The 19623-nt window shown below is 42.0% G+C and overlaps 1 protein-coding gene across 4 annotated transcripts in view; it reads right to left on the bottom strand.

Annotated features, from left to right (window-relative positions):
- Positions 1-19623, bottom strand: part of AGBL1 (ATP/GTP binding protein like 1) — a 585877-nt gene that overhangs the window by 16414 nt on the left and 549840 nt on the right. For 2 of the 4 annotated variants that reach the window (XM_038532779.1, XM_038532773.1), the window contains exon 18: positions 14804-15205. The exons of 1 other annotated variant lie outside the window; for it this stretch is intronic. In XM_038532779.1, the coding sequence (XP_038388707.1) occupies positions 14998-15205 (208 nt within the window). In that variant the 3' untranslated portion in view covers positions 14804-14997. Of the gene's footprint in view, positions 1-7015; positions 7358-9839; positions 9973-14803; positions 15206-19623 lie in introns of those variants that run through there. One more of the 4 variants, XR_005357034.1, reaches the window with a different exon arrangement.

The raw sequence follows: 19623 nt of genomic DNA, 5'->3' as shown, positions 1-19623 counted from the left end.
TTTCAGAGCTGTTATGCCTCTTCTTCCTCAAGGGAACAAACCTAGGACCTATAAAAACTTTCTATCTCGTTATTTCATGTGCTTTGGGATTGAAAATGACTCCTCTTCATCATGACCAAAGCCCTGTCTGTGGTTCATTCTGAGATTTGGTTTTTGCATCTGCAACTCTTCTTCTTGTAATGACTCCCTGGACATCTTTATCAATAACTTCTTTTCCTTTCTGAGTTGTTTTATTATGAATCTGTTTATAGAATCTTTTAATATAATGCATGAAAAAGAGTTTTAGATTCCCTTTTTGATCATAGTTGATATTCTATATCAAGGGTATAATTTATAACATTTACATTTACAACTACAATTATTCATTGCTGTCAGTCTTCTGCCTTCTGTTTGGTTTTCCACTTTTGAACATTTCTTGGTTTTGCTTTCATGTTCTGCCTCTTGTTATGTGAACTATATTCTTTCATTGTGATATTACTGGAGAATTTCCAATGTTACTACTACTAGTTATTGTAGGAAGGCATTTTGAAATAAAATTCTATTATAAAAATAAGCTTTGTTTCTATTAATAAGCTTTGTTTTCTATTCTGTTATCCTTATTCCTTGTTAATTTCTGATTCTAAAGTAGTTGCATCTTGGAGGATTCTTCTTCAGCTCATGTCTAGGTCAAAATGTCACCCGGTCAGGGGAAGATTGAAGAATTATAACATAACCTCAGTTTCTCCTCTGTGACTAAGCACAGACACTATCATATAAGCCCATATAGAGTAAGCACCAGTATATTAAGTAACTTTTCCATATAGACCTCAGGACTTGTAAAACACAGCCTAAACTTAGGGGGGAAGAAGAGCCCTAGGAAATGGGGCTAGTAAGTCTGTTTCATGAAGACCTCACTGTACCTCGAACACCTGAGCAGTCATTGTGGATCTACTGCTCGTGAAGAATACACAGGGAGGGAGCACTCAGGAAAATATAGACTTTAAAATCAGCTAAGACTTTGACTACAAGAAGGGAAGTCCAGAAGCAGGCCTGTCATATGTAAACCTTGATTAATGCCCAGGCCATGGGCCATTTAAACCATGAATGCTGTGCCACCTTCCACTTGTATCCTGTCCTGCCCCACTAAATAATTCTGGGTCTCACCTTCACACTCAAGCTTGGATGAAAATAGGAAAAACCCACGTCTAAGAAAGCATAATTTTTATTCATGAGAGACCCACATAGAGAGAGAGGCAGAGACACAAGCAGAGGGAGAAGCAGACTCCATGCAGGGAGCATGATGTGGGACTCGATCCCGGGTCTCCAGGATCACACCCTGGGCTGAAAGCAGAGCTAAACCGAAAGCATACTTTTTAGATAGATCCATGGAGCTTGGTTAAGAAATCTAGCATAAACTTTGAGCCATATTACTTGGGTTCAAATGTCAGCTCAACCCCATCCTAGTTGTATATACTATACCAACATCCTGTGCCTTGGTTTGCTCTACTGTAAAGTGGAGACATTAATAGTACCTACCTCATAAAGTTGCTGTAAAATTCAATGAGTTAATGTATGTAAAATGTTTATACTCTTCCTGACATGTAGAAAATCTTGTAACATATTTGCTAATATTACTATTTGTGGTGAGCAGAATTATAAAAATGAACCCCAGTGAATCTCGCCCTTACATAATTCTCACCCCTTTTTATTTTTAAATATTTTTAAGATTTATTTATTTTAGAGGGAGAGTGCACACATGCAAGCAGGAGAGGGGAAGAGGGAGAGGGAGAGAGAATTTCAAGCAGGCTCCTCGCTGAGTGCAGAGCCCCACTCAGGGCTCAACCTTGACCCTGAGATCACGACTGAGCTGAAATCAAGAATGGGACGCTTAATCAACTGAGCCACCCAGGCACCCCCTTCACATCTCCTTTTAATCATAGCTGGAACCCCTGAATATGGTGAGATTTTACTGTTATGATTATGTTGTATCATAAGACAAGAGAAAGGTTATCAGAGCGAGCCTAATTTAATCACACCAGGCTTTTAAAGGCAGAGAGTTTCCTCCAGCTGGTAGCAGCAGAAGAAATCAAAGAGCAGAAGCATGAAGGGGGCACAACATACTATTGCTGGCTTTTAGGTACCACCTGCTAAGGAGCAAGGGCTGAGAACAAACAGCCCCCAGCTAATAACCAGCATGGACACAGGAAGCTCAGTGCTACAATCACAGGAACTGAATTCAGCCAACCTCATGACCAAGTTCAGAAGTAGACTCTTTTCCTGAGCCTCCAGGTAAGATCTCAGGCTGGCTGACACTTGGGTTTTTCAGCACTGAGCCACCTGGAACAGAGAACCCAGTATATTTCTCCCATACTTCTGACTGCAGAACTGTGAGATAATAAATGGATGTTGATTTACACTGCTAAATTTGTGATGGTTGGTTTTGCAGCAATATAAAATGACGGTGCAATTACTGATATCACCCGTGGGATGGCCCTTTTCTCTCAAGGCCCATAGCTGGATGGGGAAGGCAGCCCCAACCCACTTCTTCTACCTTGTCCCAGTCTGATCCAATTGTTCTTCCACCAGTGAGGGTGCTTTGTAAGCTGGAAACATCCCCCCATACCATCTTTACCACACTATCTCACATAAGGTCTTATGACACCATTTATAAAGCATCACGAGAGAGGTTGCCTCAGTTACTTCTATTTATAATCTCCTTCTTACCACAAAAATTCTATTCTCTGCAGTCGTCACCAAACCAGTGAATGCTGGTTGAATTCTCCACCAGTGAATGCTCCTCCTTGAATGCTCCATTTTGTTCTTGATCCATATAAGAGTTTTTCCTTAAGAAGTTGTGTGTGCATATTATCAAAGGGGGTAGGCAGTTAATGATGGACAATCCCAAGATTTGACTTCCTTCTACCTTTCGAGGTCCTGATTTCTCTTACTTTTTTTTTTTTTTAATGTTAAACATCTCTGGTCCTGTTATCATATAGACATATCTGATGAGAACAAAACAAAACAAAAAACAACTAACCAGCAATAAACAGCAAAAATATTCAGAAGAAGAGCAGCATGGCTCAGGTAAATTGTCTTTGTGGAATGTCACTGACTTAAAGCCACATGATATGGAAATCCACTTCCAACAGAAGAGGGCAAGTTTGTCCTGTTGCTCCTTGTCGGGTGGCCTTATGGTGTGGCTGGCTTCCTTGAACATTGGAGCATTGGTAAACAGCAATTAAGTGAAGCTGAGAAGTACTCATAGTTTAGGTTTCAGGTATCAGAGATCCTGAGCAAATAAACTGAATATCACTTGAAACTATTTAATGGTTGCATGATGTTCCTAGATTTGTAATGTTGAAGTGAATCATAAGCCCTCTTACTCCAGAGTGGCTGCAAAATAGAACTGTAACAGAAATATCATCTCATATTGTCCAGAACATTTGTGGACATAATAGATGGAGATCTGAAAAATTATTTCCTGACACACAGCAAACATCATGAGGAAAGTCTTTCCTTATCCTAATCCAAAACTGATTTTTTGGGATGAGGCCATATTCCTCTCTGATGGTCCCTTAACCTGTTTGAAATTCATGTTATTTATCTTTAAAAACACTACTTTTGACGTTTGCTTGGGAAGACATAGAATGTGCTTCACGAATTTCACATGCACATTACCATCCACCACCATCAACCCATTGGGAGATCCCTTTTAAAGGTCGCGCAGCATTTTCATCTAGAAATATGGGAAGGAGGCTGAGCAAAATTAAGATTAATAGGTATATGGGGAAAGAGTAGGTCTTAACGAAAATATCTTATTTGAAAATAAGATGCTGAAAATTACAGATTCACTCTAGTTAAATCTGAAGAAGGAAGCATGAAGGCAAGTTTCCCTCAAGAAAAGGAAAATAAAAGGAAAGAAGAAAGGAAAGGAAAGGAAAGGAAAGGAAAGGAAAGGAAAGGAAAGGAAAGGAAAGGAAAGGAAAGGAAAGGAAAGGAAAGGAAAGGAAAGGAAAGGAAAGGAAGGAAAGAGGAAAGGAAAGGAAAGGAAAGGAAAGGAAAGGAAAGGAAAGAAAGAAAGAAAGAAAGAAAGAAAGAAAGAAAGAAAGAAAGAAAGGAAGGAAGGAAGGAAGGGAAGGGAACAAGAAGAGGGGAGAGAGAGGAGGGGAGAGGAGAGGAGAGGAGAGGAGAGGAGAGGAGAGGAGAGGAGAGGAGAGGGGAGGGGAGGGGAGGGGAGGGGAGGGGAGGGGAGGAGAGGGGAGGAGAGGGGAAGAAGGAAGGAAGAGAGGGAGGGAAGGAAGGAGGGAATGATGGGAAGGGAAGAGAGGGAGGGAGAAAAGAAGGAAGATAGGAAGGAAGAAGCTGCTAGCAAATGATCCACTAAGAATCATTTCCTTTGAGGGAGTATTATACCACAGAGAAAATGAGCTCAACCTAGAGCCTAACTTAGCTTCTCTCCCAGCTGCTTACTTTGGACACATTGCTGTGTACCTCTACAAAATGAGGACAATGAGAGTCACTTACCTCACAGGGATTTAGTGAATAATAAACCCTCAGCCTAAGAATTGGTACTGGGTAACTCCTGGTAACTTGGTGATTATAGCTATCATTATTATTTTCATCATTTTCACATCCAAATAAAATGGCTGAAGCTTCCAAGCTATAGTGTGGGGAGTATTAATGCCCTAGAAATGAATTTTCAGATTCCCCGTGTCTGTTGAATTCTCTGACAATTTCTACCCATAATTTTATGTTTTTGTTTTAATCTAAAATGAACAAGCTTATCTTCCATTTACTCAGAATATCACTAGAACATCACTCTCTGGGGAAGTCAATTTTTTTTTTTAAGATTTTATTTATTCATGAGAGACACACAGAGAGAGAGGCAGAGACACAGGCAGAGGGAGAAGCAAGCCCCATGCAGGGACCCCGATGCGGGACTTGATCCAAGGACTCTGGGAACATGCCCTGGGCCTAAGGCACATGCTCAACTGCTGAGCCACCCAGGCGTCCCTGGGAAGTCAATTTTTATTGACTTTTTTAAAAAAAATAGTTTATTTATTTGAGAGAGAGAGAGAAAGAGAGAGCAGGTGAGCACAGTGGGAAGGGGCAGAGGGAGAGAATCTGAAGCAGATGCTCCCTGAGCCCAGAGCCCAGACCCTGGACACTGAAATCATGACCTGAGCTGAAACCAAGAGTCTAGTGCTTAACCGACTGAGCCGCCCAGGCTCCCTGGCATTTATAAAAGGTTTAAGGGTATATGGATGGCCTGAAATTAGACCCTACAGAACAAGAAATGACTTGAACACAACTGGTTATTTGTAATTTTATGAGTCAGGTTTTCTCACAAGGCCTGAATTCTCCTTGGATTCTGCCTCTGGCCTCCCTGGGAAGCCCCTCCCTCTCACTTCTTCCCTCTCCTTTTGAGGCAGCATGTGTGCCCCCAATCTCTGTCACCATCTGACAGCAAGCGGCTCCTCGACCCCAAGGACGCCCAACCTGTATATCTCCAAGCTCACTGAGCTGACTCACTAACTACCACTTCCTCTTGCTCCAACTCTCCACCCTTGGCAAGGTGGAGGGAGAGCTATGAAGGGTGGGCAGACATGCAGGGGTGGAGTTCACAGGAGGCCTGCCCCTCAGTTGCTCCCCGGTCCCTGGACCATCATGTGAGGTACCCGGTTCCGTGGGCAGCATGCAGAATACACTTAATGTCTACTAGCTCCCTTTCCCTGCCCACCCTTCTTGTGACCTCTTGCCCAAGTTATCAGATCCCAAGGTCATTTGCACTGAAATCCTGAGTGTGCACAAAGAGGAAGCTGACCCCCAAATGCTGGGGGACAAGGTGGATGAGAGCAGCTGGCCAGGGCGCCAGCAGAGGGTTGGGCGACAGGACAGGACTGTTAAAGAGCTCTTTTGGAGCAGCCAACAAAGAGTGGGTGACGAGTGGGTGGGTCAGCTTGGAGCAGAGAGGAAACGAGCTTGCAGGGAGCCAGCCACATCTCTGCTTTCCATGAGTCCTCTCCCTGGGGTGGTGATGCTGCCACTTCCTGGGGTGCTTGCCACCCCACAGCCACCAAGCCAGGCAATGCTCACCCAAGAGAGAGAATCTCATTGCTCCCTATCGCACCCCCAGCTCTGCTGACTCAATTCGCCCCGATCCCCCCACTTTCAGGTCTTCCTGTTTATGTTTGTCGCTTGGTTTCATTATTTATTTTTAGCTCTGATTTCGGAAGCTTTTATTCTGCTGGGCATTGGCAGCGTCTCAACGGCATCGGCCTGGGCTCTGAAAAGATCATTGTGTGTGCCTGGCCTCGGGCCCCAGACGGACAGAGCGCCAGTGTGAGCCCACGTCGTGTGGCCCCTTCATGCATGGCCAGCCCACGGCCAGCAGCCTTCTCTACAGGCCCGCACGGCCACAGCCAGTGTGTGAGAGAGAGGTGGCCACACATTTCATTTGGTCCAGCTCTCGAAAGGAGAAACTGAGACCCAGAGAAATGAAGGGCCCTCCCGCCCAATCGCACATTAAAGTTGCAGAGCCAGACCTCAAACTATGCACTCCTAAGTTCCCATCCAATGCACTTGCCCATGCAATAAAAAATAATTTCTGGAACAAAGTCATGAGTTCCTAAATTTCATGAAGGGTGGCCACCAGAGTGCCTGCTCCATTTTTATTATTCACATATTTTTTTCCTGGACTCTGAATGTACTTATATTCATTGGGGGGGGGGGGGGGGGAAACCGGTAACAAAAACCAAAAGGCTAGAACCACAGTAGGAGCGCCTCTCATCGTGCTCACAGGCCCTTCTATTTGTTATTGTTTTTCCTTAAGAAATACAAAAACATTTTCGCTGTGAGTCAGGAGCAGCAAGCTGGTGCGGCTTGCCTCCTCAGACAGGCTGCAGTAGCAGTGAAGAAGGGACAAGCTTCAGTTCCCAGGACAATGGTCTCTTTGACTGGGATATACCGAACCAGAATTACAAGTGTGCAAGAATAAACAAGGCCGGAGTCAATCTAAAGTTGTTTTACACTCTGTTTTATTAAAGTCAATGCATTTCCGTTCCTATGTGCAGAGCCTAGGTTTGCTTAATTGTAGACACCCGGGGTGAATGCTAATGGAGTCAGAGACAGCCCCTGATCTGAAACCAAGGCCCTTTTCTGACCTCTACAGGCCATTTGGAGGAAAAAAAGAAAGCTTGCTTCTGGAAAATAACAGAGCAGGAGGCATCACGGACCAGGGACTGAGGAAGATTTTTCCTGGATGCTTCCTTGCTGCTCGGAGCGTGCTGGACACAGGCGTGTCCTACTTTTCTGCAGCTCTGCTATTCATGTTTAATAGGTTACTGAGGCAACGAGGACGAGGTTATTCTCAGGAGACCTTTGGAATGGAAATTAAGATCTCAATCACTCAACACATATTTATGAAGGCCCTCCATGTCTTGGGCACAATGCTAGGCCCTCAGGATATAGCAGTGAACAATAATCATCTCTCTTCTCCAAAAAAAAAAATGCGAAGTCTGGAGGGCAGGGAGGGCAGAAAAACCCATAGGTAATCCATGCAACACAAGTTATGACAGGGTTTCTACAGGCTCTATGGAACTCAGAGTCAGATAAGGGAAGACTACATGGAGGAGGATACATTTAGGATATGATGAATAGAATTTGACACAGAGGTGGGAACAGAGAAACCAAGAGAGTAAAGTGCTTTCTGGAAATGAAAAGTGATTTTTTTTTATGACCTCATTGGGGGCTTGTATTAAGACAGGATACCAGAATGTTTTCCAGTGGCTGGATCCCCAAGGGCTCAAGTGCAGAATTCCATTTGCATTTTATCCTTGGGACCCTGGGAGACCACTGAATGGTTGTAAGCAGCAGAAATAGAAACAAATGTTCATGCCAAGTATCATCTGGCTGTATAGGGAAGAAAGGGCTGGAAAGGAGGCAAAATCTCAGGTGATGAGAGAGATGAGGACACTAGCTATAACCCAGGCGAGAAATGAACCAAGAATGAGAGATGGACAGGTGCATTCAAACCAAACGTAAGAGCAAGGCTTGACAAGACTCGTGTATTCATGTGTTTAGTGAATGTTTGAGTGTTGGCCTTGCTCAGACATTGGAATGTGCATTGGGCACACACAAAAAAACAAGACAACACAGATTCCTGTAAAGGTGATCAAGTTAGGAACTTGGAGAGAGGCTTGGTGGAGATGGAGAATTATTCTGTGACATCCTTAGAGGTCCTTAAGGAGACCACTTTTCCTTGGAGTACAGATTCGTATATCAGACTGCCTGGGTTGCAACCATGATCCTACTACTTATCATCATAGGCAAGTGCTTGCCTTCTTACACTGTAGCATCCTCACCTGTCAAAGGAGGTATAATAAGAGGGTTTACCTCCCCGGGTTAGGTTGCCAAACATAACATGACAATACATGCAATGGCCTTAGACATGTGTATTCGTGTTCAGCACATGTTAACTGTAGCATAGGGGGAAATCAGAACTTTCTGGGAGCAGATTCCAGCCCCATCACCTGCGAAAAATACAGCTGAGCCGCACTTTGAAATGGCAGTAATGATGCCCATCTATCACAGGGAGTGCTAGTGAGAGCTTAAATGAGTATGAGCAGAGTGGGAATCACAGATAGGTTTTTTCTCCCCTAATACCTTCTAAAATAACTTCCTTTTCAGACTGAAGTGGGAGTGCGGACCAGTTGATGGGATTCTGTCCAAAAATGTCCATGCATTTAACATCCATAATCTGGCTGACAGGGCTGTCGATCTCTTTGTACCCCTACTTTATCCACAGCTTGTCACAGAACTGACCTCAATACCACTTCTTATTCTGACCCCCAAAGAATAAAGTCACACTGAGACACCTCAACTGCGTTGCTCCACCAACTGTGCTTAATTATTATTATTAGTATTTTGTCAGGGGCGGGGGGGTGGTGGTGGTGTGGTGGTGGTGGGAATACTTGTCTACTGCTCAAGAAATCTTTTTAACCCTTCTTGGCCCTAGAAAAGATCGGAAGCTCCTAATCAGAATAACCAGTTTGCTGTAGGCAATCATCCATTGCTCTGTTCTATCTTGTCATGAACCCCAAGTGTGGTTTATTTGGTAATTCTCCCACAAGTATGCATTCTCTTCCAAAGAAGACTGGATCCATTTTTTCTCATGACCTACGCAGGCTCAAAATATGCACATGCTAGGAGGCCAGTTTAGGCCTTATGCTGATCAGAAGACCCCACCTCTTGCCCCAAAGCCTTCCATCTCAATTTGTGCGTGGCAGTATGGGATGAAAGCACCATCTAACTGCCCCTACTTTTATGATCGTGGGTCTGATTATAAACTTTCCCTCACTTGCTCTGTTTTCTTGCTTAAAGTCCTGCACTTATATTGTGTGTGCATGTGAATGTGTGTGTGTGTGTATGGTAGGGAACTCAGGCTCAATTTCATTTCCATTGGGTTGGAATGTGCACAATAGGTGATTTTAAGTTATATACAATTGTCTTCTTTTATCATTAGGCACCGAAAGGCTGTAATACAGTCCATTTTTATCCTAAAGTGTCTTTTTTGCCACTTTCTTTTTTCTAAACAACACTTTTTTTTTTATCAAGAATCAGTTGGGCACTCATGAAGCCAAACTGCAACATGAACAAAAGAGGACATCTGTTGGGAAGACAGCAGCAGGATCCAGACCTAATGAATTATTTTTGCCCAAAATAAAGCTCTCATGGTGAATACCCAAGCTACTGACTCTGTGTCGTTCCAAGACTGGAGCTGTTAGGAGACTGGAGCGGGTTGTACCAGCAGGGTAAAAGGAATCTATCACTCTAATGCAAATGCAAATGTTCAGACCCACCGTGCTGGCCACTGTCCTGGGTCTCTAACAAGGATGACTTATGTCAGGCAATTTCATGGAAGCTCCTTCTCTTGGCAGAGACCAGAGGCTCCTCTTGGAATATGAAATCAACTCTACAGTTCAGTTGTCCAGGCTGGGAAATAAAAGCCATGCATGAGAACTTCTCTTAGGGGTGTAATGTGACCTTCCTTGTGTTGACATCCCTCAGTGTGACCCTGTAACTCAAGAAGCAGGTTATTTTCAAATGTGCTTTGTGACTCCAAATCCTTTTTCTGGAGGCCTAGAAGAAACTATAGCCAACGGATGGAATGCTTGGATTCTCAGTGATAGGACTACAAGAAATACCCAAGAAGCCAAGTTGGCACAAGGCGCATGGAGCCGTGTGGCAGTTCCTATCAAAGTGAGTCTGGTACAGATCACCTGTCTGTATATTGCAACCTCTGGCAACTCTAGGAGATTCTGCTCCCCTATTCTCTCTGCTCCAGCTAAACATTCGCACAATATAGTCAAGGGTAAGGCCACCCTGCTCCTTCTTAAGTTTGCTGCACATGGCAACCATCAGCTTGAGGGGCTGAGGTGTGCATGTGCTGGATGTCCTTTTAGTGAAATTAGTTACCTTTTCCATAGCACAAACTCTGCTTTGAGATGGGAAATGAAGGAATTGAATGGGGAATCTATGGGATCTCACTGAGACGTTGGATGTTCAGGTTTGAGGTCAGAAGGAAGATATATTTTGACTGCTGCCAGCGTGTCAAGAAGTATGCTAGATGCAGGGACAGGTAACAAGATAATACCAGGCGCATGCTTCTTAGAGTTCTCCATCTGCTGGCTAGTGAGGGTGGGGGTGGGGCTGTAAGAAACACAGAAACAAAATTGTAACCAGAAAGCATGCTTTACATGGGGTGTCTACACAGTGCATCAGGGACAGAGAAGAGAGCTTATAGAACTTGGCGTGGCTGATTAGGAGATTAGGAAGGGTCTTAAAGAAGGAAAGTGATATTTGAACTGAGTTTTGAAACCCTCAAATAATGTAATGGGAGATGCTCATCAGAGACAGAGGAAAAATGTGAAAAGGTTTGAAAAATCAAAGTAGGTATTTAGGGAACTATGCGGCTTGAGAGGTGGTGTGTGTGTGTGTGTGTGCATGTGTGTGTGCGTGCGTCTATGCATACTCACACACATGCATATGTGCGGTGAGATAAAACAAAGCTATATCCATGGCAAACTGAAGAGATTGGGTAATGGCAGAACCTGAGTCAGTAAAGAAGATTGGGGCCAGGTTGTGCAGGGATCTTTTTCCTCTAGGAAGTATAGAGCTAAAAAGTCTTTTGCCACAGGGAAGTGTCAAAAACAGCCAGAAGATTCCACCCTTAGGGAATCCTGGAAGTATGATCCTTAGGGGATCACAAGAAGGCTTGTACTTCTTTACCCCTAATGGGACAATTCTAAAGGCATAAAAGGCCAGTTACCCATGATTGTCCATCCAAAAAGTGCCCAGAGCTATCCCAGGAAACTGCAGCCCCACTGCCCACCCCCATCTCAGTCCTAGCCCTGCCAGGCAGAGCACTGGGTAACAGCTAGTACGGGACACCTGTGCCCATGGTCTGGCCCCAGCATCACTTCTTCGGATTCTCATCTCCTTCTGCACACTTTGAACTACATCTGCTTCCCATTGGAGCCTATCACTCCCTGGGAACCTTAAATAATCTTGTTTGGCTTTGAGTTTGGTAGAACAGGGTATTCAGAACAATTCACTATAGTGGTTGGGCCAGCAAGAGACATGTCTAGCCAGGCTGGAAGACCCACTCCTATGACTATCTGGAATTGACTGGCCAGTGAGCTTTGTCTTCCTCCAGACTGGAACCCGGTGAAATATGACAAGAATGGCCTTCGGTCTCAGCAGGAAGGGAGGGGAGTCAGCTCTTTCCTACTCCTCTGTTCCTTCCGGGCAAACTTCTCAGCTTATTGGTATCTGTGCTTAGTTGCTCAAGACTTTCACCAGTCCCTAACTCACTGGACATACCTCTCCTTCTACTTATGTACCTCTGGCTTCTAGGAGTCCTTTCCAGATGGACCTGTCATAGGCCCCCAATATTCAACATGACCCCAAACTGCACTCATTTTCTCTCACCTCACTGCAAACCTGATGATCTTCAAATATATAATGTCACACCTAGGGTCCTCATACTATTGAATTACCACTGTAGCAGGCTATCCAGTCAGTCAGGCACAAGCAGGCAGGGCCATGGTTCTGATGCATGCCTGCAGACATCATTCCTAGGCATGCTTCTTCTGAAGATTGTCTTCATCAGCACATTCAGAATAAACACTGAGCTTTCCATCAAAGCACGTCAAGTGTTGTTTGATCAGTTTGATGCCAATCTTCTCAGTTTCATCTCTTGCCGCTCCCCTTCCATCTCCACGTACAAACATATCTTTTAAACGAGTCACACTAATCATTTTATTCCAAGCTCTAACTCTACCACAGGGCTTTTGCACAAATTCATTCTACCTGAAAACTCTTGTACATCCTTCAAGAATCATCTCAATTATCATCTCTTGGTAGACATTTCCCACCAATGCTGCCCCCTTAGATTATCTTCTGCAGAGCTCCACAAAGACACATGCCTCTGTATTAAAATGCTTACTGCTCATATTTCCCACTGAACTGTGAGCAGATTGCCAACAGAGTGGGTCCTTTTCTCTGTATCTTTAGAGCATCGTAAAGTACACGACACATAGTAGATGCTTAATATATGTTTGTTACACAGATGAATCATATGTTCCATGTTCCTGGTTTTTCCTGAACCTGCTACATATACATTTATATGTCCTGGTCACTTGCCCTCAGAAACATGTTAGATGACCAGAAACTCATCCCATAAACCAATTTGAGCTGAAACACAAAGTGGTGATGATGAGTCAGTATTATTTCTGTCCCTCTCAACATTTATATTTTCAACACAACTATCTTCTCGACCCTTGCAAGCATGGGGAGAACAGAAACATTATGCTATCCTCTATTTAAGAGTGGATAGGTTAATCAGAGAAGTTAAAACCTGCTGTTATCTGATCTTTAAATGCAGTGACTTTGCTATTTCCCTTAAACCTCTTATATACGTTTCAGACATCTGAGTGTCATAACACTAAGAATGGCCATGTAGTTTCTGAACTGTAGCAAGAAAATTTGGAAGGGAGTTGGAAAAAGAAAGGATCATCAATAATAGTAATAAATAACAATAATATCAGCTTCTCAAACCATAGCACACCTGCCTTTCTACTATGTCTCCGGGATAAGTTATGGCAAAGTTTTACTGTATGGCTTTCTGCTGGTCTAGAGGATTGTTGTGAGTTTTTTTCTGAAGTTATTGTCTCCAAAATCTCTTGGTGGTGATTGATAAATCAAAAAAAGTATTTGGCAATATTTGATCTCCAGGATGCATTATTCCCTTCTCCCTATGCCCAAATAGACTACATTTTCCAATCTCTCTTGTAGCTACCTATGTCCATAAGACAACTTGTTAGATAGTGAGATTAAGGAGAAATGTAATGTATAACTTTTTAAAATATAGAGAATGTGTTCTTTTTCTCTCCTTCTTATTGCTGACTGGGATGTAGATGCAAAGGCTGATGCTTCAGCAACTATCTTAGACTAAGAATAGAAGCAACATGCAGCACAGCTAGAAGACCATGGAAGCTGGGTGCCAGACACCATGTATTGATGATACCAGCTCTGGCCTGCCTGTATCTGGAATCCACATAAAAGATAAACAGAATTCCATTTTATAAAGGTAATGCAATTTTGTATTCTCCATCTCTCATAGCCAAACCTAATCTTAACTAAATATATATGGCATCTGGACCAACATAAATTTGACCTACCATATTTTCTCCATCTTATCTCTCATTTAGTATCTGAATTCCACACCCCTTTTCATCCTTTCTGCATAGGTCCTGTACACTTAGAGATCATCTAAATCTCTAAGCTATTTGCTTCTGCATGATGAAGGGCCTTGCTCCATTTCACTGATTTTATGATATTCCAACCTCCTACACTCTGCACCTATGAAACCTCCTTCCCAGATTCCCTCCAGGAGGAGGGAGTACTTTCCAACCATGTAACTTCAGGTAATGTCTTCTGTAACTGTGAGAATGCTTATACAGAATGATTTACTTGCGTTCTGGAGGAAAATAAGCCAACGTTACTGAGTGTCTACCATGTGCCAATCTGTATACTTGTATATACTATCTCATTTCAACTTCATGATAACTTTATAATATAGATAAAGTCCATCTTCATTGTATGCATAAGAAAACCGAGGTTTGGGGAAAATTAATTAGTTGCTTTAGTTCTCATAACAACTGACTGCCAGATCCAGGATATGAGCCACATCTGTCTGAGTCTAAAATGAATGATTTTTCCACTATGACTTGCTACCTTCCAGCATTATGGTTAGTGGCCTGAATTCATAGGATTTTAAAGTTTGTAAAGACCAATGGCCACGTCTTATTCAGTATTGTGCCTTTTCCCTTAGAATCTAGGACAGCTCCTGTATTATACTGGACCTGTAAAATATATACTGCTAAAACAGACCAAGCATAATGCTCATTAATTATTAGTTGGACAGCCTTTCATGTCCAATAATTCAGCAACTAAAGACCCTGCTAGGACCCTCAGAAGTCTCAGTGGGACTCATGATTTGTGATGAGGAGCTCAGATACTATAGTAGGAAGACAACAATAGGAGACAACACTCATATACATATATAGAACAACTTAGACAACCATATAGAAATTTGGCTGGGAAGCCAAAAAGAAGCCCAACTCCTACTTTCAGTCTGCTCCAGTTTCTAGCATAGGAATGGAGAAGAGCTCAAAATAGTGTTGAGAGGATCCATGGTAATCCTGAGAGTAGCCCATCCTAGCATAATGCAGCTTGCATCGGCTCCCAAAGGCCACCTAAATATGTATGTAAAAGGTATAATTATAACATAGCCAGTTTCTATGCCTAGTGAAACTAGAACAAAATCTGGAATTAGGTCGCTGAGCTCACATGGGCTGGCTCTTTGCACCAACGCTGTACATGTCTGATGGTGAAGAGGCAGCATAGTAGCTAGTCCAATGGTGAGAGACATGGAACTCGCTGTAAACCTCAGGACTAAGGGGTGGTTTTTCTTCCCTGGCCTGGCCCCTCTTCTTCTTCCCCTCCCTCGTCCTTGTTGAAAGCACACTCCTGGATCTGCCGGTCCAGCTCAGAGAAGCTCCCTTCTGGGTCTGAGCTGCTGTCTGTAATGTAATCAATCTCCTCCATGCAGGGGGGCTCATCATCCAGCTCTGAGGTCACACTGCTGCTGCTGCTGCATCTGCTGTGGGTTCCCACAAAAATAGAAAAAGAGAGGAAGGAGAGGAAGGGAGGGAAGGAAAAAGGGATGAAAAAATACAGAAGGGGAGGGAAACAGAGAGAGGGAGGTGGGGGAAAAGGAGAAGGAAATAAAAAGAGAAGTTACCCAAAGGAAAGAGCATTTATAATCAATGAGAAAGGGGGAAGAAAAGTTATCTTCCCTGAGTCTGCATCTCAACAGCCCCTGCTCCTTTAAATGTGTCCCATACACAGTCCTTGGGTCCTCAATCATTATTTTGAGATGTCGGAGGGAAATCACATAAAATCTTCGAGATTCCCTTTTCCTTTGCCAGAAGAGTTTGCATTTCTAATTCCAATCAGATTTCCAGGCAGCCCGGGTGGCTCAGCTGTATAGCGCCGCCTTCAGCCCAGAGCATGATCCTGGAGACCCAGGATAGAGTCCCACATCAGTCTCCCTGAATGGAGCCTGCTTCTTTTCTGCCTGTGTCTCTCCTCTCTCTCTCTGTGTGTGTCTCTCATGAATAAATAAATAAAATCTTTAAAAAAAAAAAGAAGAAGATTTCCAATCAGAAGAGGTGGACAACTTCATGTATTTAAGATCTTCAGAATCTTTTTGGCTCAAAGTGAAATTCTCAGAGAAGGTGTCACTGAGTATCAGAGACAGAGACACTGTCCAGAGAAGGGTGGAACTGGAATTCGGGTAGCTAAGACCAAAAGCCCTAGTCTGTCCCACTGTAACTCATAGCACTGTGAGTCATTGCATAGCTCTCATTCATTATGATGAGTAGTTTATTAGAATTAGACAAGTAATCTAGGTTGAAATTAATAAAGGAGAGAGAAAGTGGGAAAACAGCATTCTTTTTCTACTGTTTGTGCTTCCCATCATTTTCTTTTTCTCCCTTTTATGTTAGTTTATTTACAAATGGAAGATCAGCAGGGGTAGACCAGCAAGAGGTAGAAGGGAGCAGTAGGAATGGACAACACACTTTGGCCACATATTGAGAGCTGGGGATATTTCTTCCCAAGGAACCTCATATCTATCTCATTTGCATAAGGTACCTTCTTTCCTGAAGACTTTCTAATCACTCCCTACTTAGGACTTAACCAATTAGGATTAACAGCGTGCTGGGTTTCTACTCTGTGATTTATAGAAGGCAAGCACTTCATAAATCAGGCAGAGCTGTTCATCCACCTGCCTCGCCATAAACAATGAAAATGGGTAATCAGCGGCATGGTTACATGTTAGCTCCGGAAATGAATCAGAGTCCAGTTCTGTAATTGTCTACTGACTGATGGGAACAGCTTCCATGCTCTCCAGGCCCTAGGTACCCTAAACTGAAGGTCTGGTGGGATATTGCCTGAATGAAGAGGAAGGGGAAGAAATACAAATCTTATTTACACAGTACCACAGCATTAATTTGTTATCATATTTTACAAGCTGAATTGTGGGTGATAAAGCAGTTGAGTAAAGGAAGGTAAGAACTGCCTAACTGTAACATGAGCTCAAGTCAGCAATAACTGATTGCCTGTGACTCAGCCATCACCATACTAGGGACCGAGATGACATTCTGTGCAATGTCAAGAGCCTGAGCTTAAATCCTGGCTCTGAGACCTTGGAAAACCCCTCAGCCTCCTAGAATGGCAATAATGATACCTCAAGAGCTATTGTGCATACTAAATGAGAAAGTACACAGATGCTATCTAGCAGAGTGCTTTGCAAAGTAAAGGCAATCAATAAATTTTAATTCCACTGTTGTACTGTAGATATGAAAGAAGAGGGTGAAACATGGTGTTGAAGGAGAGCAGGCATTGAGCTTTGTTGCTTCACACCTGGGTTATAACTATAGCAAAACCATTCAAATTGGCACTGCTAATAACTTCTCTAAAGCATCATTCTTATTATGCCACTTCCAGATTTAGGAAATTGCAATGACTCTTCCTTGCTTATTAATGCAATGTGGGTATTGAGAGATGGAATGCTCCCTAGGGGGTCCAGTTGGCAGGAGTCCAAGAGTGAACAACAAGGTCCATCTTCCCCTAATGAGCGCCTGTCTTTCCTCCACTGCAGAGTCTGCTCTAATCACTCAGGGACCTGAATCTTTCCCACCACAATCAAATCATCAGGCTGTTCTGGCTGTGATCATCCAAACATATCAGACTACATGTTTTTCCAAATCTTTATTCAAGTAACCGATTTCCCATATCTGAAATGATTTTCCAATCCCTCAGCATTCAACCAGATAAGATATATCATTTTTAAAAGCTCATCTTAATTTCCACCAAATGACTCTTTTGAAAGCTCCATCTCTTTGAAACTTTCTTCCTTTAAATGTTAATCTTCACATATTCACTTAGTTTGTTCTGTTCCTTCTTAAAGTTTACAATTCTATTGTGAATAAGGCCCAAGCCTCTGCCTAATTGTATATTATTCTATAGAAAGTCTAGAATGTGCTAAGAATATAGTAGATGTACAATAAAATGTTGCCAAATTGAACATATAACAAGAACGTATGTAGAAAAATACATACATATCATTTTGGACCATCTTTAGTGAAATTACTTTTTCTTGATTTCTTTTTCAAAGGTTTTATATGTGAATTAAGCCAAAATTATCACATTAGTGCATTTTATTGATTTCAACAAATATAGTTTCTTTTGTCACTGATATATATATAATATAAAATAAATATATTTTTATAGTATACAAGGTATAATAAAGTATTAAATTATATATTATATTACATTTATTTATTTATATAGAGATGTGTATATATGTAAATTTATATTTATATTTAATTCATACATGTAAATATATATTTACATTTATATTTAATGTATCTGTGAAAATGCCAAAAAAGTGTGATTATGTCTCTTACTTATTTTTCCAAATAAAGTAAAAGTATTCTAATAACTTAGAAAATCAAATTACATATTGAGGGATTTCCACTTCTGTATAGACAGAGAAGCATTTATATTTTTTCTTCATAAATTATACTGGATATTTTATATAAAATAAAACATAAGAAGACTGAAATGTGGATGACATATGGAGGAAAGGAAGCAGACAAGATATGGTTTTGGGACTAAAGGACAACATGGTGGTAAGCTCCCTGACATTTCTCTTTGCTTCTTATATCCCAGACTTGAAGCTAGACAAGCTGACAACCTGGAAATGCTAACAGGTGTGGACAAAAACAGCCCAGCAAGAGCTAGTTCTCTCTAGCCAAATGATAAAGAAAAGGCAGCCTAGCAAGAAAGAAGAGTTTAAACTACATTAGCTCTACTCCAGCCAAAAACCACAGATAAACCAGTGGTCCCAACCCTACCCCACCATGAGAAGCAGAGAACCTAGACTTCTACTCTCACTAGACTGTAAAAGGTGCCCACAAGCCCTTTCTTTCCCCCAGGAATAAGGTATTAGAGAAAGTTGAATAGAAAATTGTAACTTTTATTCCTAGTGTACAAAAGTGAGGTCCCTTACCCCTCAATACCACTGGAGGTCATGGGGGAGCCTGAACTTCCATCTGCAACTGTTGGTAACAAGACTGACCCTTACCAGTGCCAATGGAGAGTAGCAGCAAGGCCCTCCTGTCCCTTCAACCCAGAGAAAGTCTGGTGAAAGTCTGGGAGGGGTGGTTACTGAAACACTCCCCACTGCCCAGCAGTAACAAAGAACCCTTATACCCAGGGTGTCAATGTCTTTAAACAGAGAACCTAGACTTTCACCTCTACCTGCCCATAATAAGGTTCCTTCTTCTCCTGTCTGAGTGGTGTCAGAAGAGACAAGTTCAAATTAGGCTTAAATAATACCTTAGTCTCATAGAATAATACCCCAAATATCCAGATTTCAGTATAAAATAATTCACCACACCAACAATCAGGACTATCAATAGATACAAATACCAACATGACAGAGAAGTTAGAATTATCTAACGAGAATTTTAAAGCAGACATGCAAGTGTTCTATTGAAAATTACAAACACACGTGAAAAAAAATAGAATGGCTCAGTAAAGAAATAGAAAAATCTCAGCAAAGGAAATATACATATTATATATTATATTATTTATATATATGGGGTATATATCATTTATATATATATTTATATATATATGGAGTATAATGAAAAACCAAATGAAATTTTACAAGTGAGAAGTATACAATAACAGAAATGTAAAATGTGGCAAAGAAATGTAAGACATAAAGAGAATCAGATGGAAAGTTGAAAAGTGAGTAATAAAAATAAATGAATAAACCAAAAATTCAGCAGATGGGCTCAGCAACATAATGGAAGAGACAGAGAAAAGATTCAGTGGGTTTGATAATAAAACAATTTCACTCAACAGAGTGAAAATAAACTAAACCAACGAGCAGGACATCAAGACCCTGTGGCAATATAACAAAAGATCTAACATTCATTTCAT

This window comes from Canis lupus, chromosome 3, assembly GCF_011100685.1.
Source record: "Canis lupus familiaris isolate Mischka breed German Shepherd chromosome 3, alternate assembly UU_Cfam_GSD_1.0, whole genome shotgun sequence".
In the NCBI taxonomy this organism is placed as follows: Eukaryota; Metazoa; Chordata; class Mammalia; order Carnivora; family Canidae; genus Canis; species Canis lupus.
The sequence above is the reverse complement of the archived record's forward strand: the minus strand, read 5'-3'. Positions and strand labels throughout refer to the sequence as shown.